The sequence below is a fragment of the Heptranchias perlo genome, chromosome 12, assembly GCF_035084215.1.
Source record: "Heptranchias perlo isolate sHepPer1 chromosome 12, sHepPer1.hap1, whole genome shotgun sequence".
NCBI lineage: Eukaryota > Metazoa > Chordata > Chondrichthyes > Hexanchiformes > Hexanchidae > Heptranchias > Heptranchias perlo.
In genome coordinates, this window is record NC_090336.1 from 46,412,160 (window position 1) to 46,439,588 (window position 27,429).

Consider the following 27,429-nt stretch of genomic DNA (forward strand, 5'->3'; position numbering starts at 1 on the left):
CGGTTAGCCCACAGCTGGAGTACTGTGAGCAGTTCTGGGCACCGCACCTTCGGAAGGACATATTGGCCTTGGAGTGCAGCGTACTAGAATGATACCTGGACTTCAAGGGTTAAGTTATGAGGAGAGATTACACAAATTGGGGTTGTATTCTCTAGATTTTCGAAGGTTAAGGGGTGATCTAATCGAAGTTTATAAGATATTAAGGGGAACAGATAGGGTGAATAGAGAGAAACTATTTCCGCTGTTTGGGGATTCTAGGAGTAGGGGGCACAGTCTAAAAATTAGAACCAGACCTTTCAGGAGCGAGATTAGAAAACATTTCTACACACAAAGGGTGGTAGAAGGTTGGAACTCTCTTCCGCAAACGGCAATTGATACTAGCTCAATTGCTAAATTTAAATGTGAGATAGATAGCTTTTTGGCAACCAAAGTTATTAAGGGATATGGGCCAAAGGCAGGTATATGGAATTAGATCACAGATCAGCCATGATCTTATCAAATGGCGGAGCAGTCATGAGAGGCTGAATGGCCTACCCCTGTTCCTATGTTCCTAGAGTTAGGAAATAATGGAGGTGCTATTACACTATTGTTATTCTATAGGCCACCAACTAGTGGAAAGGATATAGAAGCACAAATTTGCGGGGGAAATTAAAAGGGTGCAAAAGCTATAGAGTAGTGATAACTGGGGACTTCAACTGTCCTAATATAGACTGGGATAACAATATAAGGGGCAAAGAGGGGGAGGAATTTTTGAAGTCTGTTCAGGGTAACTTTCTTGACCAGTACATTTCCGGCTCAACAAGGAAGGAGGCATTGCTGCACGTGGTTCTAGGGAATGAGGCAGGCCAAGTGGAGCAAGTGTCAGTAGGGGAGCATTTAGGGAGCAGCGATCATAGCATCATAAGGTTTAGAATAGCTATGGAAAAGGACATGGACTACTCTAAAGTACAAATACTCCATTAGAGGAGGACCAATTTCAATGGGATGAGAACAGAACTGGCCCAGGTAAATTGGAATGAAAGATTGACAGGCAAAACTGTAATTGAACAGTGGGCACCTTTTAAAGAGGAGATGGTTCGAGTATAGTCTAGGTACATTCCCACGAGAGAGAAAGATAGGGCAACTAAAGCCAGAGCTCCCTGGATGACAAAAGAGATAGTGAGTAAGATGAAGCGGAAAAAAGGGGCGTATGACAAATTTCGGAAGGAAGAACGAGGAGAGGCAATATAAACTAGAGGGCACAATTCCAAAAGGGGTACATGAAAAGAGAGATCTGGAAGTATATGTACACAAATCGTTGAAGGTGGCAGGGCAGTTTGAGAAAGCGGTTAAAAAAGCATACGGGATCCTGGGCTTTTTCAATAGAGGCATAGAGTGCAAAAGCACCTTTTATAGAACCTTTATAAAACACTGGTTCGGCCACAACTGTAGTATTGTGTCCAGTTCTGGGTGCCGCACTTCAGGAAAGATGTGAACGCCTTAGGGTGCAGAAGAGATTTACTAGAATGATTCCAGGGATGAGGGACTTCGGTTATGTGGATAGACTGGAGAAGCTGGAAAAGTAAAGAATTTGCAGGGATACAAGGATAGGGTGGGGGAGTGGGACTCGCTGGATTGCTCTTGCGTAGAGCTGGCGCGGACTCTGAGCCGAATGGCCGCCTTCCGTGCTGTTACCTTTCTATGATTCTAGTCCAGAGTATGCAATGTTTGATTTTTGAACACGTCAATTCAGATGATTGAATTAACAAACCACTTTAAAATTTAGAGCTTAGTTTTAATATTTTAAAGACTATAAGTATTTTGATAACATCGCAATTCATTAACTTTAGGAATGCAGGTAGGGCCCTTTTTATTCAAGTATACAAAGTATTTGTGGAAAATCCTAACATGTACGTTGCCAGGTTTTTTTTTTGTTGGAATTGTTTAATCTTTGGCCAGTTTCAGTTGATACTTATTTTTTTGCAGGTTAAATGTGAAAGCTTTCATCAGTAATGTGAAAACTGCTTTGGCTGCAACAAACCCTGTAAGTAGTCCTTTGTTCATGACCTGTTTGTGTATGTTGCAACACTTCTGAATTCTGATTGCTTTTACTGTTTCTGTAGGCTGTACGAACATCTGCAGTCACTTTGTTGGGTGTGATGTACTTGTACATGGGAGCACCCTTACGAATGTTTTTTGAGGATGAGAAGCCAGCTTTGTTGTCTCAAATTGATGCTGAGTTTGAGAAGGTAAATGTTACAAAATGTTTCCATACTTGATGCACTTGGTTTGTTGTCCTGCTTTATTCACTTAACATCTAAAGCAAGTTGGACACTCTAGATTGCAGTGTGCTAGTTCAACATTTTGTGAGTTAACATTGCACGAATAACAGGATTTTTTTTTTGGTTAAATTAAACGAGCTGTTGCTTGATAGTGGTAATGTTGTTTTAGTAGCAGCATCTAAAATGCCAACTCAACTCTAGCTTAAAAAGTACAATTTAAGGTTTGTGATGATCAGAGGTTCCAAGTACTATTTGTAAATCCTTTATTTATAGGTGCAGGGACAGACTCCTCCTGCTCCCATTAGAGGAGTGGTTAAGCGTGATGCTGATGAAGATGAAGCAGCTGAAGAACAGGATGAGGAAGAAAATGGAAATGTCCAAGATCTCTTGCCAAGAACGGATATAGGGTTATTTCATCTTAATGAAGCTTCCGGTTTTTGTCATACTCCATTGTGTTGAAGTAGCTACTAGTCTTATTGGGCTCAATATTTAACATGTCCAATCAATACAAAGCAATCACAATCCCTCAGCTAATGAAGCAGTCCGTGCCCGCATGCAGCAAGACCTGGACAACATCCAGGCTTGGCTGATCAGTGGCAAGTAACATTCGCGCCAAGCAATGACCATCTCCAACAAGAGAGAGTCCAACCACCTCCCCTTGACATTCAACGGCATTACCATTGCCAAATCCCCCACTATCAACATCCTGGAGGTCACCATTGACCAGAAACTTAACTGGACCAGCCACATAAATACTGTGGCTACAAGAGTAGGTCAGAGGCTGGGTATTCTGCAGTGAGTGACTCACCTCCTGACTCCCCAAAGCCTTTCCACCATCTACAAGGCACAGGTCAAGAGTGTGATGGAATACTCTCCACTTGCCTGGATGTGTGCAGCTCCAACAACACTTGAAGCTCGTAACTATCCAGGATAAAGCAGCCTGCTTGATTGGCACCCCATCCACCACCCTAAACATTCACTCCCTTCACCACTGGTGCACCGTGGCTGCAGTGTGTATCATCCACAGGAGGCACTGCAGCAACACCAAGGCTTCTTCGACAGCACCTCCCAAACCAGCGACCTCTACCACCTAGAAGGACAAGGGCAGCAGGCACATGGGAACAACACCACCTGCATGTTCCCCTCCAAGTCACACACCATCCCGACTTGGAAATATATCGCCATTCCTTCATCACTGGGTCAAAATCCTGGAACTCCCTAACAGCACTGTGGGAGAACCTTCACCACACGGACTGCAGCGGTTCAAGAAGGCAGCTCACCACCACCTTCTCATGGGCAATTAGGGATGGGCAATAAATGCTGGCCTTGCCAGCGATGCCCACATCCCATTAATGAATTTTTTAAAAAAACAAAGCCAATAGGATGTTGAACTATATAGCTAAAGTAGTAGAATACAAGTGAATAAATGGGCATCAAACTGCAGAGTGCTCTGGTCAAATTATGTCTGGTAATCTGCTTGTTGAAGACTTGATGTACTGTTATTAGCCACCTATTGATATCTGGGGTGGATTTTCTTTGTGGATATAGGAGAAAAAGAGGAGGAGGAACTTAATGCTAAGACATTCTAATTGAGTTTTATTTTTAAATGCACAGTGACAAGATTACTTCAGACCTTGTAGGAAAGCTGGGAGATAAAAACTGGAAGATCAGGAAGGAAGGATTGGATGAATTAAGTACAATTCTAAATGAGGCAAAACTTATTCAGCCAAATATTGGAGAACTTCCTGGAGTACTGAAGGGCCGGCTAAATGACTCAAATAAAATTCTGGTAAGTGGTACTCCACGAGTAAACATTTTCCTTGTCCATTGTGTTAGAAAGATAGATGTATATGAGTGCCCATCAGGCAGTTTAAAACCTAATTGCTGTTAATTTTGCAAAGGAGTTTAGTGTTCCAGCTATAATAACTTTCTGAGCTGGGAGGTTATTGTGATCACTTTGGAGAATTGCCCAAACAATCTTGAGAAACCTATTCTTGTATAGGGTAAGAGGGATAGAAATCTTCATTTTAAGCAGATGTCCTACTTTTTAAACTTGGGGAAATCTTCACTAGATATTACAAACAAATATGCAACAGTCTGTGGTGGTGCTGTTGGCTTGCCCTAATGACTACACTTGCTAAAACTAATTGGAGGGTAAGGGACAGATTTCTATTAAGCTGCTAGAGTTAATGCAGTGCTACAGGGAAGACTTTCATGTTTTTTTACAATTCACTCCCTTTATTCTTGTCCTCAAGGTTGTGAGTCCTGTATGGATGTTGACAGTCTTATAGTTTCAAAAATGACCACTTTTTGTGTAAGCTTGGACCTTGAGTGGCAATTTGAGAGTAAGCTTCACACATGTTTATCCAGTTATCATTCCAGGAAAGGGTACAAGATCTTGAAATTAAATTTCCCAATCAAGAATAGAATATGCTACTTGGATTGGCTGATTTTCAGTATTCAGACCCATCTCTGCATTCTTCTAGTCACCATGCAAGCTATTTGAAGATTACTGCAGGAATCCAGTAAAATACAAAATTTGTAATGAGCAGGACAAAAGGAAACTTTGACAATAATAAAATATTGTTACCTTTCCTAAGGGTATTTCTTATCTGAGCATTTATCAAGTGATGCTGCTGAGACATGTAACTTGGCAATGCGATGAAGAATACTTGTCAGTGTGTAGATAGATTTTGATTCAGTTAGAATATTCCATACTGAATGAAACTGAAGTTGCAACAAAAGCTTCCATTTTAGATCTTTTGAATGAAGGGCAACCTGTAAACTGGTAAATGCACAGCTGTTTTAATACTGCCGAAGATTCAGAACAAACATATCTTAGCTGTAGGTAGATTTCACATCAGTGAATGAATTTATCTTTTTACAAAAAAGCTTTGCGGATCTGAATCTGTTCTTGATTCTCTTCAGGTTCAGCAAACGCTTGCAATCTTACAGCAGATGGCCATGGCTATGGGGCCTAATATTAGGCAACATGTAAAAATCCTGGGTATACCCATTATGACAGTGCTTGGTGACAGCAAGGTAAGAATTTAAAGATTAAATAAAAGCAGTTGTGACCATTGTTTCAAAATGTACTATGTTATAACATTCACTGCAGTATTCTAGGCCTGATATTAATTTGAACGGTACTTTTCTCCAGCTGAAATATTTGAATTTTCTGATGATGAAAGCTCTTCATTTAAATCAATTAAATGAGTAATTTTTATCAAGTAAATTGTTCCTTTCGTTTTGCTTCTAAACCAGTATACATTTTTTCTGGATTGCACCAGCTTATTGCATGGGTTGAGTTTGAGTGTCATTTGAAGTTTGCCTAGTTTCACCAAGTATTTTCATGAATTGCATTTTCTTTTTCAAGTTTACAAGTCAACTTTCTATTGCTGCAATAAGTGTTGGCTACTATTTGAGGGTCAATAAACACAAGTTGCATAATTTATACCAGTTATGTCTGTGATCAGTGCTGTTTCCCAAAAATAAATGTAATTTGGCTAATTCTGAATGCAAGTTTGTACCATGACTTGAAGAAATATTTGTTTCATCCAGAGTAACGTTCGGGCAGCAGCTCTTGCAACTTTGAATTCTTGGTTTGAGAAAACTGGTATGAAGGAATGGTTGGATGGTGATGACCTTTCGGAGGAGTTGAAGAAGGAAAACCCTTTCCTCAGGCAGGAGGTATGTTCAGGCTAGCTATTATCTTTAATAAAACATTTATTTGACCAGAATACTTATGGTTTTGTTACTGGTTAGTTGCTAGGTTGGCTGGCAGAGAAGTTACCAGCACTACGATCTGTGCCCTCTGACCTCATGCTTTGTGTGCCTCATCTGTATTCTTGCTTGGAAGACCGAAATGGAGATGTCCGAAAGAAGGCCCAAGATGCACTGCCAACTTTCATGATGCATCTTGGCTATGAAAAAATGGTTAAGGCTGCTGGCAAGTTAAAGGTATCGTATTCAATTCTTTAAAATATAAATCGTGGTTATTTTGATTTATTCAGAAAATTTAACCCAGCTGATCTGATGCTCTTGAACTTGCCCAAACAATCAAGCCATCAAACAATGTCCTTGTTGGTGTCGAGGTCTTTCATTCCTGTCGACCATTAGCAGAGCTTTTGGGAAATTGAAACTGCTAATTGTTACCTCCTAGACTCAACTATTCCACTGCTCTCCTGGCTAGCTTCCTACCTTACACCCTCCGTAAATTTGAGCTCATCCAAAACTCTGCTGGCCATATCCTGTCTCACGCCAAGTCCTGTTCACCCATCACCTCTATGCTCATTGACCTATGTTGGCTCCTGGTCTGGCAATGCCTTCGTTTAAAAAAAAACTCATCCTAGTTTTCAAATCCATCTATGGCTTCGCCCCCTCCCTATCTCTAACCTAGTACAACCCTCCGAGATCTCAGCGCTCCTTCAATTCTGGCCTCTTGCGCAGCCCCGATTTCCTTTGGCGGCCGTGCCTTCAGCTGCCTAGGCACTAAGCACTGGAATTCTCTCCCTACACCTTTTCTGCCTCTCTACCTCTTTCCTTTTAAGACATTCCTTAAAACCTACCTCTTTGACCAAGCTTTTGGTCGCCTGTCCTAATATCTCCTTATGTGGCTCATTGTCAGATTTTGTCTGATTATCCTGTGAAGCGCCTTGGGAAGTTTTACTACGTTAAAGGTACTATATAAATGCATGTTGTTGCTGTTAAAGTACCGGAATCTAAATTGCTCTTGTAGGAGATCCATGTTAGATCTGTCCTTTCCAGTCTCCTGATAGATCTAAATTTGGGGGTTTGGGGGGGGGGATTGGTGCGTGGAAACAAGCATGAGCACTATCCTGTGTTTTGTGCCATGCTTCATTTCCTGCCATTAGCAGTAGTTCTGTTACTAGCACACTAGAGAAAGAAATATAGTGCCGTTAGATTGTTTTTACATTTTTTTTAAAATGAACTAATCCTTTCTTCTTGGTCTTGGGCATTCACCATTCTGAACAGTTTGCACAGAAGTTTCAAACCATATTCTATATTCATTAATTTTGCTTGACCACACCTGGGGATGTTGCTTTGCACAGAGTTTGTGGATTTGATGAGTACATCTTGGTTTGTCTCCTTCAGTGATGAACAGCCACAAATGGATCTGTGTTAAAGTTCTCAGGAATGCACAAACTGTTGTGCACTGCAGTAGGTTCATGAATGGTTATGGCTGGAAAAAATCTGGGAAGATAAGTGGCATTGCAGAAAATAAGAGCTTAAGTTAACTCCTTCATGAAACAAGAGCTCCAAACTGGCAAATCTCTTGGAGATTGCGGAAGGGTTTTGAAGAGACGAAATGTGCAGTACTGATGCGTTGCCATTTGGTGTCAGAATAACTTGCTGAAAATAACCAGATGGATTATTGACCAGTAACTTGTAGAGGATTACTGTGTGGTGCAGCCAATAACACAGTGGTCTTTGTGGCACCAGTTGCGTATTCTGATTCTTCAAGTTATGTAGGAATTTACTCCTAGTTTTAGATGATATATTTAAATTAAATATTATAAAAGGCTCTAGAACATTGCTCACCTGTTTTTTATTCATTCATGGGATGTGGTCGTCTCTGGCAAGGCCAGCATTTAATGCCCATCCCTAATTGCCCTTGAGAAGGCCTTGAACCGCTGCAGTTCCTGTGCTGAAGGTTCTCCCACAGCTCTGTTAGGTGGGGAGTTCCAGGATTTTGACCCAGCGACGATGAATGAACAGCGATATATTTCCAAGTCGGAATGGTGTGTGACTTGGAGGGGAACATGCAGCTGGTGGTCCTATGCGCTTGCTGCTCTTGTCTTTCTAGGTGGTAGAGGTCAGGGGTTTGGGAGGTGCTGTCGAAGAAGCCTTGGTGAGTTGCTGCAGTGCGTCTTGTAGATGGTATTCGCTGCAGCCATGTTGTGCTGGTGGTGGAGGGGGTGAATGTTTAAGGTGGTGAATGGGGTGCCAATCAAGTGGGATGCTTTATCCTTAATGGTGTCGAGCTTCTTGAGTGTTGTTGGAGCTGCACTCATCCAGGCAAGTGGAGAGTATTCCATCATACTCCTGACTTGCACCTTGTAGATGGTGGAAAGGCTTTGGGGAGTCAGGTGGTGAGTCACTCGCTGCAGAATGCTCAGCCTCTGACTTGCTCTTGTAGCCATAGTATTTATGTGGCTGGTACAGCTTAGTTTCTGGTCAATGGTGACCCCCCCCCCCCCCCCCCCCCGCCCCAGGATGTTAATTGTGGGGATTCGGTGATGGTAATGCTGGTGAGTGTCAAAGGGAGGTGATTAGACTTTCTCTTGTTGGAGATGGTCATTGCTTCACACTTGTCTGGCGCGAATGTTACTTGCCCCTTATCAGCCCAAGCCTGCATGTGGACTTGTTAGCACTGATATGAAAGTTACCAAATGCTTCCCCTGGTACAGTAAATGGTCCACATTAGTTGAGATCTGAAGTTCTGGTTATATATTCCTAATATGTCATGACAGGAAGTACTTATTTCAAAACAGTTACAAAGAATTGGTTAGCATTTTTTGCTTTTGTTATGGAATTTGTTGGGGTTAATTTCCATTTCGTAGACTTTAATTCAAGTTTGGCCAATAATATCTTTAATTTTTTTTTTTGTTCAGTATAGTAAGTAATCCAAATTTGTTTCTTAATCAGTACAATTTTTCATTTGAAATAGTGTAACAGCAAAACATTTATCCTTGTAAATTTTTTATATTTAAGTGTGAAATTCTGGGAGGATGTATGTGTAGTTTGTCGTATTGGTGTAACTATACATAGTGCTTTCTGCCTAAGCCTGCCTCAAAAGACCAAGTGGTGACAGCTCTTGAGAAGGCCCAAGTCATTGTGCCAGCTAAACCAGCAGCACCAGCTAAAGTGTCTTCAAAATCCAGTGGTGGTGCAGCCAGGCCACCTAGCACAGGTAACGTACACCCCCTCCACTAATTATTTGTTTCTAAGCATTGTTACTGAATTTAATAGTACTCTGATGTGCTCCTGTGCAAAATGTAATTTGATCTTGAATTTTAATGAACATTCTCTTTTCTAGCCTTCCACTTTTATTTTGCATACTGTTAAATTTATTGCCCAGCTCCATACATGCTTTTATTAATCCCTTCAAATACAGGGAATGACTTGTATACGTTGTGATTAGTAGGGTTTTTAATCAAAGTTGCAATATCAGGGAGGACCTTGTTCTGATTTATTAATTAAACTAAATATTCTGCAGTTTAGCGCACATCTTAAGTCCTTCCCCCCCCCCCAATTTGAGAATTTAAGAAAATATCAAGAACAAGGAAAACTGTTTGCCTGATGATCTTGCTTTCATGTATTTGAAAGCATCAGCTTAGTATCCAACACCATTTTAAATTTTCCTGATTATTATGTGTTTTTACCCTTTGAATAAAGTCCCCCCCACCCCCAAAAAAAAATCTGTTCTTGTTTCTAGCTAATTTTAAATTTATTGGCTCTTGTCCTAGTTACCTTGAAGTAATATTGTGGGCTGCTTTATGCCAATTAAATACTTTGGTAACCTCAATGAGGTTCCCCTTAATCTTCTGTGTACACTCTAATCTCAATACATTTCAAAAAAGATGCATAACATACATGGGTCATTTAAGCTGCCACCTCATTCTTGCATCTAAACAGAATAAATGTAAGGAGTCTTACAACACCAGGTTATAGTCCAACAGATTTATTTAAAATCACAAGCTTTCGGAGGCTTCCTCCTTCGTCAGGTGAGGAGGAAGCCTCTGAAAGCTTGTGATTTTAAATAAATCTGTTGGACTATAACCTGGTGTTGTAAGACTCCTTACATTTGTCCACCCCAGTCCATCACCGGCATCTCCACATCAGAATAACTATCATTAATTTGGCATAGCTTCATTCAAGTTTTGTAGTATGTTCTAAATATTTTTTGTTTAATTTGTTCAGGTTGCTTTAATATTACCTAGTGCATTAAACTGTTAATCTCATAATTTGATACACTTGTATATGAACTTTCCTTTCTAGCCTCCATGCGTACCAGTGGCACCACAAATGATGATACAGATGCTGGTGCACTTAAAACTGATCTTAAGAAGGGCAAAACAGCTGCTGCCAAAGCCAAGGTAACTGTTTGTTTATTTTTAAATTAAATGTAGTATTTGAAAGTGTGTTTTTTTTATGTTGCATTCTCATTTCACAAGTGAGTGAGACAAATAACGCAATTGAAGGGAAACGTTGCCTTTTTTTAAAAAAAAAACTTAATTGGGAGCCAGTTGACTTTTCCGTCCGATTTATATTATTCACCCTTCCTGCTCTTTCACTGCCCCTACCCCCTCCAACTTGTTTATGTTGTGTTGCATGTTCTCCTGTGGTTGTAGCTAGACTTTTGTGAAAGACATTTGACAAAGTTTCTCACAAAAGGCTATTGGCTAAACTTAAAACATTAGAAATTCATGGTAAACCATGGGAACAGTTAAGAAATTGACTGAAGGGTGGAAAACAACAAATGCTTATGATGAGGTTGTAGGAAGAGGGAGTACTGAATGGGGTGCCCCAGGTCTTGGTATTAGGCGTGCTACTGTTCCAACTAACATAAATGACCCAGATTCAGATAACTTGTTTTGACTTTGTCACATCCACTTGAGATGCATCCCTTCTTTGATTTACCTTCAAGTTTCCCATTTAGTGGATACTTTCAATAGTCAATTGTACTCACTTTCTTCCCCATTTCCACTGTTGCTACCAAACAACCCTTTCATGTACACCTGTTTGTCTTGCATTTATATTCCATTAAAATCTATCTGCCATTCTTTCTTTAGCCTAAGTTCTTTCAATGTCCTTGAGCTTGGACCAGTATTTGATGTTTGTAAAACTAATTGGAACCTCATGATCTGTTCCCTGAGGAGTCTAGGTATTGAATTCCTTGAGTTTCTTCTCTGTGGCAGCAGACCTCTACGTATTAATTGAACCCAAAATGACACAATCTGCAATTTGCTCAATCTTGAAGAATACATTTAACATAACCACTATTTTCTGCTCCTACTCATTAAGGAGCTGTATAATTTGTAATACTGTTTTTAAACAGCTCTCGATTTGACTTAAAATATATTTGTTTCCTGCTAAGTAGTATCTACAATACTCTTGTGATTTTCCTTATTAGCTAACTTCCACTATTGATCTCTGTTATGACTACCAGTGTAAGGTCTTAAACAGTTCAATTTTCCTGCTGTTACATTTTCTAGTTTTGCATCTCACTTGGTTTCAAGAACACACTTCATCCTTCTTCCATGTAATGTGGCAGTGATCCTTGTATATCTGCATATGCACTGAGTTACTGAGCCTGAATCCATTTCCAACTCTTACCTGCTGCTGGTGAGAGCAGTGATAAGGGAGCAGGAACTCTTGACTCCAAATCCAAATTGTAGGTGTACGGTGAACTTCAATAAATGAAGACTCCAGTGAATATGGCCTTTTATTCAGAAATATGCATCCTGTCCCACAAGATTTAATTAATCAAAAAATGAATCTACTCGCTTCACTATTCCCTTTTCACAAAAAATATAGGTGATTCAATCAGTTGGTTTTATACTTTATAGATACCAGTACTGTCTGAAGTGTTCTCCATTACTAAACTTGTTCAATATCTAGATAATTTTACAGGGAATAAATGGGTAAGTTGTGACAAAATGTTCATTTTTAAATTGCATTGAAGCACATTTTTTCCCCTATTCGCTACTTGCTGGATTTTCAAAATTCCTTCTTTGCTTACCGTTAAGGAAAACACTTTGTTTACGCTAAACATTTAAGTTGCTAAATGGGGTGGAGCACCAGTGTCTTAATTCCATTATTGCATCAAGTGCAGTGTTATTTCATGCCTTTGTTCCAAGTATGTTTTGTACATGCATGGGTCAGTAGATGTAATGGTTTGTTATGAATTGATCTTTGCTTTTCTAGTCTGCACTTAGTAAGAAAGTGCCAAGTAAGCCAAATCTTAAGGATGATGACGACAAATCGGGACCAATCTTCATAATTATTCCCAATGCAAAAGAGCAAAGAGTAAAGGATGAGAGAGCTTTAAAGGTGAGAGTTAGTACTATCATTGTCCCCTTAATTTAAAATTACTTTTGGTTATTGTACTTTAACAATTGAAAATTACCTGCTCTGCTGTATTGTACAGAATCAGCTTTGTAGAACATTCATCTGGATTGACAATCTTTTGCATGACATGTGAAATTCAACTTGGATATATGCATAATAGATTCAGAACAGATCCAGCAGCTCAAAACTGGGCATCCATGAGGCATTGTGGGTCAGCAGCAGCAGAATTGTATTCCAGCACAATCTGTAACCTCATGGCCCAGCATATTCCTCACTCTACCATTACCAACAAGCCAGGGGATCAACCCTGGTTCAATGAGGAGTGTGAAAGAACAAGCTAGGAGCAGCACCAGGCGTACCTAAAAATGAGGTGCCAACCTGGTGAAGCTACAACTCAGGACTACATGCATGCTAAACAATGGAAGCAACATGCTATAGACAGAGCTAAGCGATTCCACAACCAACGGATCAGATCAAAGCTCTGCAGCCCTGCCACTTCCAGTCGTGAATGGTGGTGGACGATTAAACAACTAACTGGAGGAGGAGGCGGCTTTGCAAGCATCCCCATCCTCAATGATGGTGGAGTCCAGCACGTGAGTGCAAAAGACAAGGCTAAAGCATTTGCAACCATCTTCAGCCGGAAGTGTCAGTGGAAAATCCATCTCTGCCTCCTCCCGATGTCCCCACCATCACAGAAGCCAGTCTTCAACCAATTTGTTTCACTGCACGTGATATCAAGAAACGGCTGAGTGCACCGGATACAGCAAAGGCTACATCCGGGCTGTAGCGCTGAAGACTTGTGCTCCAGAACTAGCTGTGCCTCTAGCCAAGCTGTTCCAGTACAGCTACAACACTGGCATCTACCCAACAATGTGGGAAGTTGCCCAGGTATGTCCTGTCCACAAAAGCAGGACAAATCCAATCCGGCAAATTACCGCCGCATCAGTCTACTCTCAATCATCAGCAAAGCGATGGAAGGTGTCGTCGACAGTGCTATCGAGCAGCAGCTACTCACCACTAACCTGCTCACCGATGCTCAGTTTGGCTTCCGCCAGGACCATTCGGCTCCAGACCTCATTTGGTCCAAACATGGACAAAAGAGCTGAATTCCAGAGGTGAGGTGAGAGTGACTGTCCTTGACATCAAGGCAGCATTTGACCGAGTGTGGCACCAAGGAGCCCTAGTAAAATTGAAGTCAATGGGAATCGGGGAAAACTCTCCGATGGTTGGCGTCATACCTAGCACAAAGGAAGATGGTAGTGGTTGTTGGAGGCCAATCGTCTCAGCCCCAGGGCATTGCTGCAGGAGTTCCTCAGGGCAGTGTCCTTGGCCCAACCATCTTCAGCTGCTTCATCAATGACCTTCCCTCCATTATAAGGTCAGAAATGGGGATGTTCGCTGATGATTGCACAGTGTACAGTTCCATTCGCAACCCCTCAAATAACGAAGCGGTCCAAGCCCGCATGCAGCAAGACCTGGACAACATCCACGCTTGGGCTCATAAGTGGCAGGTAACGTTCATGCCAGGCAATGACTATCTCCAACAAGAGAGTGTCTAACCACCTCCCCTTGACATTCAACAGCATTGCCATCGCCGAATCCCCCACCATCAACATCGTGGAGGTCACCATTGACCAGAAACTTAACTCGACCAGCCATATAAATACTGTGGCTACAAGAGCAGGTCAGAGGCTGGGTATTCTGTGGCGAGTGACTCACCTCCTGACTCCCAAGCCTTTCCACCATCTACAAGGCACAAGTCAGGAGTGTGATGGAATACTCTCCACTTGCCTGGATGAGTGCAGCTCCAACAACACTCTAGGAGCTCGACACCATCCAGGACAAAGCAGCCCGCTTCATTGGCACCCCATCCACCACCCTAAACATTCACTCCCTTCACCACCAGCGCACAGTGGCTGAATTGTGTACCATCCACAGGATGCACAGTTGCAACTCGCCAAGGTTTATTCGACAGTACCTCCCAAACCTGCGACCTCTACCACCTAGAAGGACAAGAGCAGCAGGCACATGGGAACAACACCACCTGCACGTTCCCCTCCAAGTCACACACCATCCCGACTTTGAAATATATCACCGTTCCTTCGTCGCTGGGTCAAAATCCTGGAACTCCCTTCCTAACAGCACTGTGGGAGAACGTTCACTACACGGACTGCAGGGGTTCAAGAAGGCGGCTCACCACCACCACCTCAAGGGCAATTAGGGATGGGCAATAAATGCTGGCCTTGCCAGCGACGCCCACATCCCATGAATGAATTTAAAAAAAATAAAAACATGCATCGCTTGTTGAAATTAATGTTTGTTTACATTAGGTGTTGAAGTGGAACTTCACAACTCCCCGAGATGAGTATACAGAGCAGTTGAAAACGCAGATGTCCAGCTGTGTGGCCAGGTGGTTGCAAGATGAAATGTTTCATCCAGATTTTCATCACCACATTAAAGCCTTAACAGTCTTGCTTGAGGTGAGCAATTATTTTTTTTTAAAAAACAAGCCTCTAGATTTGTCTTAAGATTTTCTTATTGAATTTGTGTCCTGACATACTATATGACAACATGTCCATACACTAGACATAGCTATGACTGGAAAAGTAGAATAATACTGCTGTTACAAGGTGTGTCTCTGTGCTGGACTGACATCTGATTTCAATATTAAATGACAAAAAACAAATATACTTCAATTAATTTTAATCTGTTTTTAAAAAAAAAATGAGCACAAAATAGAAATGCATGTTACTTCCTTTTTGCATTTCGGCTCTTAGTTTGAATCCAGCCTAGATTGATGGGGTGAAAGTGCAGATGCAGTAACATGTGCTCTGGAATTTAATTTACAATAATTTCTTTTTTAAAAAAAGCTTTACTTTGTATTTGAAAAGGCTGTACTGGACCTGAAAGTTTGCACTTTATTCCACATTGTTTGTGCTCAAGGGAGGAACCACATTCAAGGAAAAATCTTAGGCATGGTTTCGTACAGATGAATGATGATAAAGGAGGACTTCAGGAGGCAACAAACTATTTGGTTGTAGAGGGGATTAAATGTGTATAATGTTTTTCCAGTTTGGCAAAGCCAAGGGAGCAAGATTGCCCTATGGTAAATAGTGCATACAATTTAACAGAGCTGCAGAGAAGATTTACTACAATCCTGAAATGCTATAGTTAACTTATTTTCTCTTAGCATTTGGAAAGTGAAACGGAAGGAACTGTTGCTTGCCTGGATCTCATTCTGAAGTGGCTGACCCTACGGTTTTTTGACACCAATACAAGTGTACTGATGAAAGTCCTGGAATATGTGAAACTAATATTTACAGTGCTTAGCAAAGAAGATTATCATTTAACTGAAAATGAGGCATCTTCGTTCATCCCGTACCTAATTATCAAGGTAAATTACTGTGTAGTTTTTAATGGAATAAACCTTCATTGAAGATAGGTATGGAGTTTAAAGTAATGCTGTAGGATAAGGCTATATAACCTATCAATCATCTGAAAAATGTAACACTAAGAATAAGGTTTAAAATTTCCTTAGTGGTAATGACTGACTTCCTGATAGGAGCTGCCATTTTTGACCTGCAGTTCATTTATTAAACTGCACTTTCCTTACTGAAAGGTTAAAAATCTGCAGGGAAATATTTGTGTAAAGCAAATTTCATTTCATTTCACTTCACTTCACTTAAGGTAAAGGATCTTAATTGAGAAACATTTAAAATCCAGTTACTAATCAATTGTGTAATGTTTAGTATTCTAATTACTGGACTATGACTTGAACAGAACAGGGCCATAAGTTTTGTGTTTTTAATTGTCATATATAGTACAGACATTGTGGTTATTGAAGGAACTGCAAGGGAGTGGGTATTTTTGAACTGAAAGTTGAAGCTGTAGTTGATGAAGCAAAGCAGTAGAACCTGTGAAGTAATGTAACATTAGGAAGATAATTAGTGAAGCTGAAAGATAAAGTCCAAAACATGAGATTATATAAATGAAAGTGTAACAGTCTGACTAGAACCATAGTTCTTGGGAGCAAACATTACTAATCAACGGTGAGTTCCTTGTTAACTGAGAACACAGAAACTGAACATCTTTAAGAAAAACCTATCCAGATCTTTCAGGTTAGACTGGTTGAGAAGATTCATAATGAGCATTTCAAAGAAGTGGAACTTTTTTTAGGGTTTGCAGTCATGGTGGGAGTGAAATCTACAATAGTCTGCAGTATGGCTGGTCCTGTTAAAGAAACAGCGTATGTCATAAATTGGAACAAGTGACTTCAGCCTATATCACAGTGGTAAGATACATAACCCAGAAAGGAGTTATTTTTCACCCTATGCATTGAATGTTGCTTTGTTCTTCTGCTCAGCTGTGAAACAGTATGTAGTGCTGAATGTATTGGGCAGGGACAAGTTTCAACTGACAGCTGGGATTAAGAGATGGATTTTGTGGCAACTTTTCAGAATAAGGGTGTGCTGAAATTTTGCTGTGGAAATTAGGATGGTGGTTGTTGGTGTCCTTTTAAGTCTTGTCAGATGTTTCTATTTATTTTCCTCATGTTTAAAGGCTTTTCTGTCTTGGAGAAATTCAAAACCCAAATGGCTCCTTTTTTCACACAGCCAGTTTGAATAGGACTGGCAGATGATTGTTGAAACCGAATACATCATTTTGAAAATTCACCATCTTTAACACTCCTAGTTAAACCGAAAAGTGCATGGAGGCAAACAATAGGCTACTTACTACACTTTGTTTAAGATGGGAGAATAGCCTGTGGATAATGTTTTTTTATTTTAGATTGGAGAACCAAAAGACCTCATTCGTAAGGATGTTCGTGCCATTCTTAATATGATGTGCAAGGTCTATCCAGCTAGTAAAATGTTTAATTTTGTCATGGAAGGACTGAAATCCAAAAACTCAAAGCAACGAGTGGGTGAGTATAATGCATCTTATTGTAGGCCGTTTTAAATTTTTTCTATTTTTTTCCCCTAAAACTGATGCTTAGGTTGGGTTCAAGGATGCCAGCAACCATGTTTCTTTTTGAGCCTGAAGTGTTGGCAGGCTATTTGATGTTTGCGTTGGTGGGGGAGAAGAGGAGGCAGAATATTCTAACTGGTCCACTTTATTTAAATTGCCAAACCTCGAATCTCGACAGGGTCAGTCACTTATTACCTGCACAGAGGAAGTTATGGTCCTAGAGGGTGATTGTGGATTTTTGGAATACTTGAAGCTCGCAGGTGTAAATTATACCAGCTATTTTATCTGTTCATCCTTTGCTGCTTTATCTTTCAGAGTGTTTGGAAGAGCTGGGTGCTTTAATTGAAGTTTATGATTTGAATGTTTGCCAGCCAACTCCAGCCAAAGCACTCAAAGAAATTGCAAGTCAGATTGGAGACCGAGACACATCTGTCCGTAACGCTGCCTTAAATACAGTGGTTACTGTCTACAACATCTGTGGAGATCAAGTTTATAAATTGATTGGGAATGTAAGTTTTTTTTTATTAGGAGTGAGGAAGGACTAGAGTCTGGTTAACTAGCTTATACTGCTACTAAGTGCAGAAAGTCAAAACGAAAGTAAATAATGCAGTGGTGTACAAATTTAACTATTTCAAAATAAAACCAATTTTTCATCGAATCAGTGAAGGTCTGTCCGTATGTACACTATCCCACAAAGGAGTACTTTGCTCCCATCAGAAGTTGCAGCCATTGAGGTTTTGACCCTCACTACACTATCATCTGGGGTAGGGTGGGGGGGGGGTGCGCAATTCGGAGATGGAGAAACCTCTGCATATATTCCAGTAAGCCCTTTATTATATGATTAGTAGTCCACCTCTGTGCCTTCCCTATATACCTCAATTCTCTTAATCATGCTATCTGCCTTCATTTTTCCCATTCCCAGCCTCAAGAATCTCCCCAACCACTATGCCACAAATCCCGGCATTGCACTTGATCTTTCTACCCCGTGTGCCATTCAGCCAATACTTGTGGTTTTCAGCAGCCTTTTCATGTTCCCTGCTTAACTTAACTCCGTCTCCCATGTATCACCAGATCTGCCACATACATACTTCCATCCGTCCTGATCGCTGTACCATATCTGGCTCTAGATTGGTGCACATGAAGAGACTTGTTCCCATGGTATTCTATCCACTTCCAATCTTTTGAACTGATCACTGATCCACCGCCCCCTCCCCCACCCCGCCCCGTATTGTATCTGCTGCTATTTCAAAGTAAATTGCTGTCTGCTTTTTTTCCAACTACCATCTCTTTACTCCACCTCCTGCATCCTTAACCTCAGTATCTGATTATGGTGCCATTTATACACTTAGTGAAGCACTACTGGCTGAATGTGAATGTTCTCCATTAATCACTCCCACTTGCATACTATGCACTAAAAGGACCTCACTACTCCCAGCTTAGAAGGTTCATTCTAGTTAGCACATGTCCCAGATCTCCATTGACCAAAGCTGGCTCCATGATTTACAGTTTTACACTCTGTGCCTTGTTGAGCAGTGGTTGCAATCCAACTCCCTTCGTTGGCATATTTTTAATGTTTCCAGTTTTTGCTTACTCTTTGCCTTCAGCGTGTTGCACCATCTTGTCAGCCTACAGGATCTCCAAATAGTCTACCCCTTGTGGCCATTTAGTAGTAAATATGTAGAATAGACCAAACTCCAATGAATTGGTCTGTTGAATAAGACCTTTAATCAAGAGTTGGAGAGGACTGAGAGAATATAGATGGTGGTTGATGCACAACCCAGATAAACCAAAATTGTCTTTTCAGATCTTGTACATTCCTGTGTGCTTATGAACGATTTGTGGAATTATGCCAAGGAAGGGATCCAGTAAGGATTAACAAAAGAACAAACTTGCACATAAATGCGCATACAGATAATATAGTGCCTTATATCCTCCAGATGTCAAAATAATTAATTGGTTATGTAGCAGTTCGGTGCAAATGAGGTGGAAGACCAGTTCATCTGTTTTTAGTGTTACTTTAATATTGGCTCGGGCACCAGGAGAATGCTATGCACCTCTTTAGCGGCACGGAATCTTTGTTTACCTAAATCACTAACTGGTCCTCAGTTTAATGTCTCTTATCCAAAAAATGAGAACAATGCAACACACTCTCTCAATATTGCACTGAAGTGTCAGCCTCGATCATGTGTAAGTCCTGTAGTGGTGCCTGAGCCCACAGTCTTTGGCCGCCAAGGCATGGGTGCTACCAACTTAGCCATTCTGACATGTAGAATAGACAAGGAAACGGTTTTTTATCCTCTGGACCTCAAGTAGGCTGGGTAAAATTCATGATATTGTTGGAACTTGGTCTGTGGTAGGATCATGCTGTATGGGTTGAGTGATCTATTTTTGTTCTATGATGGTACTTGCATTCACACTGTACCTTTTATGACATCAAAACATCATACAATAAAGTTTTTTTTTAGTGTTGGATAGTAGAGAATCACAAGTCGGTCCAAACTGATTAGGCTATCTTTAATCTTAATAGATCTTTAATCTTGATAGAAGTGTCCAATTTGTGACCCATAAGTCTGACCAGGTCTCAGTACACTTGATTAATCAGTACTGAAGCAGCCAAATGTTACTGATCACCATTGAATAACTTCTCAGCAATAATTTGAGTTTTTTTTGAGTTGCTTCATTGCTTTTATTGGTTGGTTGGCTGGCTGCTGGCACAAGCAGGGGCATTGCAATCTGGCTTACAGGTGCTCAGTCAGCTCCCTTTGTTTCAGTCTAGTCCCACAGTTTGTTGTTTTTTGTCAACTTCAAATGATCTCATTGACCAAATAGTTTAAGACCACAACAGCTTTCAGTTAATACTGATGGAGGTCCTCAACAATCCCTCTTCTCCTTCTCCCCATACAAACCTTCACTGAGATTTATTTCTCTCCTTCCTACTGTAGAAGTCTTTGCTTCTGAGTTATACTCTTCTAATTTGAGTCATCTTTGTTGACCAAGCCTCCAGTTTGTTTGTACTGCAAGTTAAGGTTCTTTGCAGTGCCTATTCTAATCATCATGCAGATTTTGTATTTATAAGTATAGGATTATTTATGTTCGGGATATTCAGTAGTAAATTTATGGCAAGGAAAAAGTTATGGAACTGACTGCATCTGATTTTCATAGGTACAGCACAGGAGGAGGCCCATTGTGCATGAGCTGGCTCTTCGAAAGAGCTAGCCAAAGAGCCCCATTCTCCCCCTCCCCATAGCCCTGTAAAATTTTTTCCCTTCAAGTATTTATCTAATTCCATTTTGAAAGTTACTATTGAATCTGCTTCCACCACCCTTTCAGGCACTGCATTCCAGATCTTGGACTTTATCTCTGCATTTTTAATCCTAGCTTTCAGAGAAAGAGATGAGCATGTTAGAGGAAAGAATCAAACGATCTGCTAAGAAATCCTCAACAGCATCTACAAAACAAGTGGAAGAGAAGACTCAGAGGCCACAAGGACTAAATCCAAATGCTACTGTGCCACGCAAGGGCTGTGAGGAAGTACCATCGAAATTGAAGTATGTTTACAACGACTATTGTATAATTTAAATAGCAGTGTTTGCATGCTCTAGGTCAGACTGAGTAATAGGGGTGATTAGTAACTAAGTGTGTTTTTAAGGTCTGTGTACCTTGTGCAGCAAGCCAAACCTGATAAAAAATCAAATGGATATTTGGCCCTTTCAGAGCTTTTAACAGAACTGTATGGCCTTCCCTACCTGAACAATATACAAAGGTACCTCCAAGCAGCTACAGTTTTGTTTAGTAGGCATGCATAGTTGTATATTGTCCTCTGTTAATCAGTTTTTAATTTAACATAATTTCGCCCCCCCTTTTACTTTATCGATACTATGGATTTAATGCAACCTTCGTGGTAAAGTTTAAATCTCAATTCTGATGCGCTTTATTTGGTAGTAAAGGAACTTTTATTTGACCTGTGATGATTCTTCAGATGTGATCTGAATTCTTGCTTAGTGAAGCTAAAATTTAATCTGAAGTTACTGATTCTCTTTCCAGCATTGACACAGGTCAGAAGGAGTGATTGATCTGTCATGTGGGTGTCAAATGGGACACCTTCTGGATCCCAGATCTGTCTTCTAGTCAGTGGGTGCTACTGAATTTAGTGGCCTCTGCAAGAGGTCCCTGGTTACCCAAGGTGGAATGAATAATCCAGGCATTCTGTTTATTGCATTGATCTTATCAATGCGAAAGTTTTTGTTTTGTTTAGCTGAGGTATCTTGTCCCTTTTTATTCATGATGCATGAAGTATATGTAATTTTCCTTATTTATCATTCATGTATAATTGAAAACTCCAACCAGTGGTCATCTAGTTTCCCACTATCCTTTCATGTGTCCTTATTAAAGTTGCAACTTCTCCAATTTTCAGATGGGTTATTTTATATTTAACTGGTATTTGATACTTTGCAGAAGTATTGAGTTTTGGCAATAAGTATCAAGACGTGTCCTTGCTTTACATTTCTTTTCATCGTAAACATGGAAAATTTTATGGGTTCCCTTGATAACCCAGTATTATAGTGGAGGTCTAAAGGTGGCTGGCTGGAATTTCCTTTGTATTGCACTGAAAGGGAAGATTACATTGTTCCATTTAAAATGCCCTGACTGACCCCTTACTACCATTTATATATTTTTTAAAAATTGACTTGCTGTTGGAGTATACCTACGTTTGAAAACTAATTATCTTGAGGTATGCTTCCCCCCCCCACCAAACCACCAATATTTCTACCAGTTTTCTCCCCTTCCTTGACTGAAACTGTTGATTCCTTGCCATGTTATGGTTCCATGAAGATTGGTTGACTTCACCTACTTTGCCAAAGTGGCACCTTCTTGTGAGCCATGACTGTATCTACTGGCTATTAACTCTAGCTGGCTATATTGGGTGGAGGAAATGAACTGTAGCAGATTGGCTTTTTTTTCTCCTTCTACTACCTCCCTCCCAACCTAAGGGTATTGATGCCAATTATAGCATCCCAATTGTTGCTCTGGCTGAGATTACCCAATTTGGCACACGTCTGGATCAAACCTTGGACATTCATGATTTGAAGGTGAGCACTTTTCATCAAGACATCCAGCATTTATACCACCTTTTATAGCTTATATGCGTCGTAAAACTCATTAGCGGTATGAGGAAAACAGATGCCAAGCCATGGAAAGAAAAATTAGGAGCGGTGATAAAAGCTTGCTAAGAGGTGACGTCAAAGCAGATTCTTAGAGGAGAGAGGTTTAGGAGGGTATGAGAAGGGGTTTAGGAGGGAATTCCAGAAGGTAGGACCTAGTTATCCAAAGGCACAAGGAATGTCGGTAGGACCGAGGAATGTGCACCGGTCTGAGTCAGAGCAGTGAAGAGTTCTAGAGGTAGGGTTGTAAAGCTCAAGGTGGTTACGTGATGGGGAGGAATGAGGGATTTAAAAACAAGGACTAGAATTTTAAATGAATTATTGGAGAAGGAACCAATATAGGTCAAGGGGGTGAGGGTAATGGGCGAGCAGGATAGGATATCAACAGAGTTTGAGACAAGCTTTTGGAGAATGGAACGCTGGTAAGGAGAGCATTGGAGTATTCAAGTCTGGAGGTGTCTGGTATGTATGAAGGTTTCAGCTGCAGTAGGTGGTCCTTGTGATGGAAAGGTTATGGGGTCAGAAACTCTCAGCTCAGGAACAAACAACACTCGAGTCTATGAATAGCCTGCTTTGGCAGAATAAAGGGATAGAGAGGGAGAAAGAATTGTGCTGCAATATTATCTGCTTCAGAATGTTGCACCATGTTCCTTGGTGATCTTGCTGCATTGAACTGTTTCCAGGGCTTTGTTCTAGATCTGGACAGTCTTTGGTTGTAGACTTTGGTGTTAGCATATCAGAATTCCTGTACTTGGTTGTGATATCTATTTTTCAAGATGGAAAGTATTTCAGACATTTTTTTTACACTCAGCAAAATGTTTTGTTTTCATAAGTGTTGACTTTGCAGCTTTGTTTTGGTTCCAGTTGATGTGTGCTCTTTTTATGTTGTCACATCTTTTTGTTTGCCTGGTGAATTCCAGATTTATGAAGCCTGCTGTAGGCTTAGCAGACTTAGCCTGACTCCTTATTTTCTGCAAGGCTGCTTCTGACTTAAGGATGTTCAAGTTTTGGTTAACCCAAGTTTACAGACATCAATGATTGTGAAAGTTGGAGTTTTCTCAGCTCCAGGTCAGGTAGGGAATAAGTTTTTGGAGGCAGGGATTGCTCACAAGATTATGCTCTAGACAAGGCATTCTTTGTCCAGGTAGATGATGGAAACACTCAGTAGTTCATAGTAACCTTTCCAGAAGCATAAAAACAGATAATGTGAGTGCAGTGTTCCTGCCACTTACGCAGAACCTACAGCGAAATGGTATGGCTTGCATTTTTGTTTTTTCTCTGCCAACTTTCTCCACTTGAAGGCATAGTCTCCTTGCAGGAGCATGGCGTACGCCCTCCTAGTACTTCATCCAGAGGCTGTTCTCGCTCTGGAGCCTAGATAATGTCAGTGGGCTATTTTTTTGAGAATAGACAGCTGAGCCAGATCCTTGCTTGACATCCAAATGTGCATTTCTAGCAGGGACTGCTGGATAGCAATGAAGGGCAGGAATTGTGGCTGTTTACTTTTCCTAACCCATGGATGCTGAATCCATTTGTACACCTACCTCTACACCATCTAAGATCAGCTAACTCAGCAGAGGCAAGGATTGAACCTGGGATTGTCCTGGTCTGTGCAACTTAGTTGTCCTCTGCCGTAACCAGCTCATTATAGGAAAGCTTCCACCGAGTGCAGCAGGCGCATGGGAACACCACCACCTGCCGTTCCCCTCCAAGTCACATAGCATCGCGATTTGGAAATACCGCCGTTCCTTCATTGTTGCTGGACCAAAATCCTGGATCTCCCTACCTAACGGCATTGTGGGAGAACCTTCACCACATGGACTGCAGTGGTTCAAGAAGGCGGCTCACATCACCTCCTCGAGGGCAATTAGGGATGGGCAATAAATGCTGGCCTTGCCAGCGACGCCCACATCCCATGAATGAATTTTTTTTTTAAAACCCCTCTCCAAAAATGAATTCTTAGCAATTCTGCACTGTGTATAGCATTATACCATCTTATCTCCTGATGCCCTATTGGGACATGCCCATTTTAACCAGCTAAAAGAAACTCTAACCAGGGAAAAGTGAGAATTAGGGAAAGGCAGAATTTTGGCAAGTTTTCAGTGCACACTTTCTGGTTTTGTAATCAAATAGGTTTTTGTTGAATGTGTTTTCCTCAAGATTATTTTCAAATTATTGCTTGCATGACTGTCTATGTTCAGTAATCTAATGGAGATAATAGAGTAGGTGTATTACCCATTGTTTTCAACGAATTACATAGAACGTACAGCACAGAAACAAGCCATTTGACCTAACTGATCCATGCTGGAGTTTATGCTCCACACGAGCCTCCTTCCTCCTTACTTCATTTAACCCTATCAGTGTATCCTTCCATTCCTTTCTCCCTAGTGTTTATCTAGCTTCCCCTTAAATGCATCTATGCTAGTCACCTCACCTACTCCTTGTCATAGCGAGTTCCACTCTCTGGGTGAAGAAGTTTCTCCTGAATTCCCTATTGGATTTATTAGTGACTATCTTCTATTTATGGCCCCTTGTTTACTTGCAGGAGGAGACCAGAACATCTTTATGTCTACCCTATCAAACCCTTCCATAATCTTAAAGACCTCTATCAGGTCACCCCTCCAGTCTTTTTTCTAAAGAAAAGAGCCCCAGCCTGCTCAATCTTTCCTGATGGGTATATCCTCTTAGTTCTGGTATCGTCCTAGTAAATCTTTTTTGCACCTTCTCTGGTGCCTCTATCTCTTTTTATAGTATGGAGACCAGAACTATGCACAGTACTCCAAGTGTGGTCTATGCAAAGTTCTATAGAAGCTTAACATTACTTCTCTGCTTTTCAATTCTATTCTATTCCTTTTAGAAATTGACCCCACTACTTGGTTTACTTTTTAAGGCCTTATGAACCTGTGTCGCTACTTTGATATGTGTATCTGTACCCCCAGATCCCTCTACTCCTCTACCTGTTTAGACTCTTATTATCCAAGCATTATATGGCCCCCTTATTCTTCCTACCAAAATATAATACCTCACTTATCTATATTGAAATTCGTTTGCCAATTTCACGCCCATTCTGCAAGTTTATGAATGTCTTCCTGTATTTTGTCGCCGTTCTTCTCTATTAACTATACCTCCCAACTTGGTGTCTGCAAATTTTGAAATTGTACTTCCGATTCCTAAGTCCAAATTGTTTGTAAATAGTGAACAACAATGGACCCAGCACAGATCCTTTTGGAACACCACTTCCCACCTTTTGCTAATCCGTGTAACTGCCTTTAACCTCTACTCTGTTTTCTATTGTAGCCAGCTTGCTATCCATTCTGCTACTTGTCCCCTGATTCCACATGCTGATCTTAGTCATGAGTCTACTATGTGCTACCTTTTTTATTGAAGGCCTTTTGAAAATCCAAATATGACATCTACTGAATTACCCTTGTCTATCTTTTGTTACTTCGAAGAATTCAATAAGGTTGGTCAATGAATGACCTAACCTTTCGAAATCCATGCTGACTATTCATTATATTTTCGGTTTCTAGATGTTTTTCTCTTACATCTTTGAGTGAGGATGCCATTATCTTTCCTACTACCGATGTTCAGCTAATTGGCCTATAGTTCCCTGGACTGGTTCTATCTCCTTTTCTAAATATAGGAATCACATTAGCTGTCTGCCAGTCCTCTGGCACTATTCCCTTTAATGAATTTTTGTATATATGTAATAGTGTCTCTGCTATCTCTTCCCTAACTCTTAATAGGTACCTCGTACCTTTTGGATAGGACCAGTACCTGCGGGACCTCCTCTATCTCTGACTCCTTTGTTTTGGAGTATCTCTAACTCACTCCAGCTCAAAGACTGAGGCGGAGTGTCTCGAGCCAGAGACATTTACTGCAGATGTGGCAATCCAGGATAGTCTTGCTGTCCACAAACTCTCACATATTGCAGTCCCGACACACACTGCCCTGTCATTTCTAGTTTTTATTTAATCAATGGTTTATTTCTAGGACTGATACTCTCTTGAGATTTAGATTATATTTAGTAAATGGATTTAGCTTGATTTGAAAATATCTAGTAATCGTAGAAAATTTACGGCACAGAGGGAGGCCATTTGGCCCATCATGTCCGTGTCAACTGTAAATGAGCTACCCAGCCTAATCCCACTTTACAGCACTTGGCCTGTAGCCTTGTAGGTTATGGCATTTCAACTGCATATCCAGGTATTTTTTTAAATGTGATGAGGGTTTGTACCTCTATAACCCTTTTTCAGGCAGAGAGTTCTAGACACCCACCACCTTCTGGGTGAAAACATTTTTCCTCAGCTCCCCTCTAATTCTTTAAATCTATGCCCTTCATAATTTTGTACAACTCAATTAAATCACCCCTCAGCCTCTGCCGTTCCAAAGAAAACAGCCCCAGCCTATCCAATCTACCCTCATAGCTAAAATTCTCCAGCCCTGGCAACATCCTCGTAAATCTTCTCTGCACCCTCTCTAGTGCAATTACATCCTTCCTGTAATGTGACCAGAACTGTACACAGTACTCAAGCTGTGGCCTAACTAGTGTTTTATACAGTTCCGCATAACCTCCCTGCTCTTGTATTCTGTGCCTCGGCTAACAAAGGAAAGTATCCCGTATTAAGTTAACCGCCTTATCTACCTGTCCTGCTACCTTCTGGGATCTGTGGACATGCACTCCAAGGTCCCTCACTTCCTCGACACCTTTCAGTTTCCTCCTATTTGTTGTGTATTCCCTTGCCTTAATTGCCCTCCCCAAATGCATTACCTCACACTTCTCTGGATTGAATTCCATTTGACATTTTTCTGCCCACCTGACCAGTCCATTGCTATCTTCTTGCAATCTACAGCTTTCCTCCTCACTATCAACCACATTTTTTGTATCATCTGCTAACTTCTTGATCAAGTCCAAATCATTAATATATACCACAAAAAGCAAG

General features: G+C 40.8%; 1 protein-coding gene across 4 annotated transcripts in view; it reads left to right on the plus strand.

Moving 5' to 3' along the window:
* Window positions 1-27,429, plus strand: part of ckap5 (cytoskeleton associated protein 5) — a 113,826-nt gene that overhangs the window by 43,117 nt on the left and 43,280 nt on the right. For 3 of the 4 annotated variants that reach the window (XM_067994060.1, XM_067994062.1, XM_067994061.1), the window contains exons 19-33: window positions 1,966-2,023; window positions 2,103-2,228; window positions 2,535-2,668; window positions 3,876-4,050; window positions 5,190-5,303; window positions 5,823-5,951; window positions 6,027-6,221; window positions 9,054-9,195; window positions 10,284-10,381; window positions 12,213-12,338; window positions 14,687-14,836; window positions 15,547-15,750; window positions 17,145-17,280; window positions 17,640-17,833; window positions 20,703-20,872. In XM_067994060.1, coding sequence (XP_067850161.1) covers window positions 1,966-2,023; window positions 2,103-2,228; window positions 2,535-2,668; window positions 3,876-4,050; window positions 5,190-5,303; window positions 5,823-5,951; window positions 6,027-6,221; window positions 9,054-9,195; window positions 10,284-10,381; window positions 12,213-12,338; window positions 14,687-14,836; window positions 15,547-15,750; window positions 17,145-17,280; window positions 17,640-17,833; window positions 20,703-20,872 — 2,151 coding nt within the window. The remainder of the gene's footprint in view (window positions 1-1,965; window positions 2,024-2,102; window positions 2,229-2,534; window positions 2,669-3,875; window positions 4,051-5,189; window positions 5,304-5,822; window positions 5,952-6,026; window positions 6,222-9,053; window positions 9,196-10,283; window positions 10,382-12,212; window positions 12,339-14,686; window positions 14,837-15,546; window positions 15,751-17,144; window positions 17,281-17,639; window positions 17,834-20,702; window positions 20,873-27,429) is intronic. The other variant, XM_067994064.1, reaches the window with a different exon arrangement.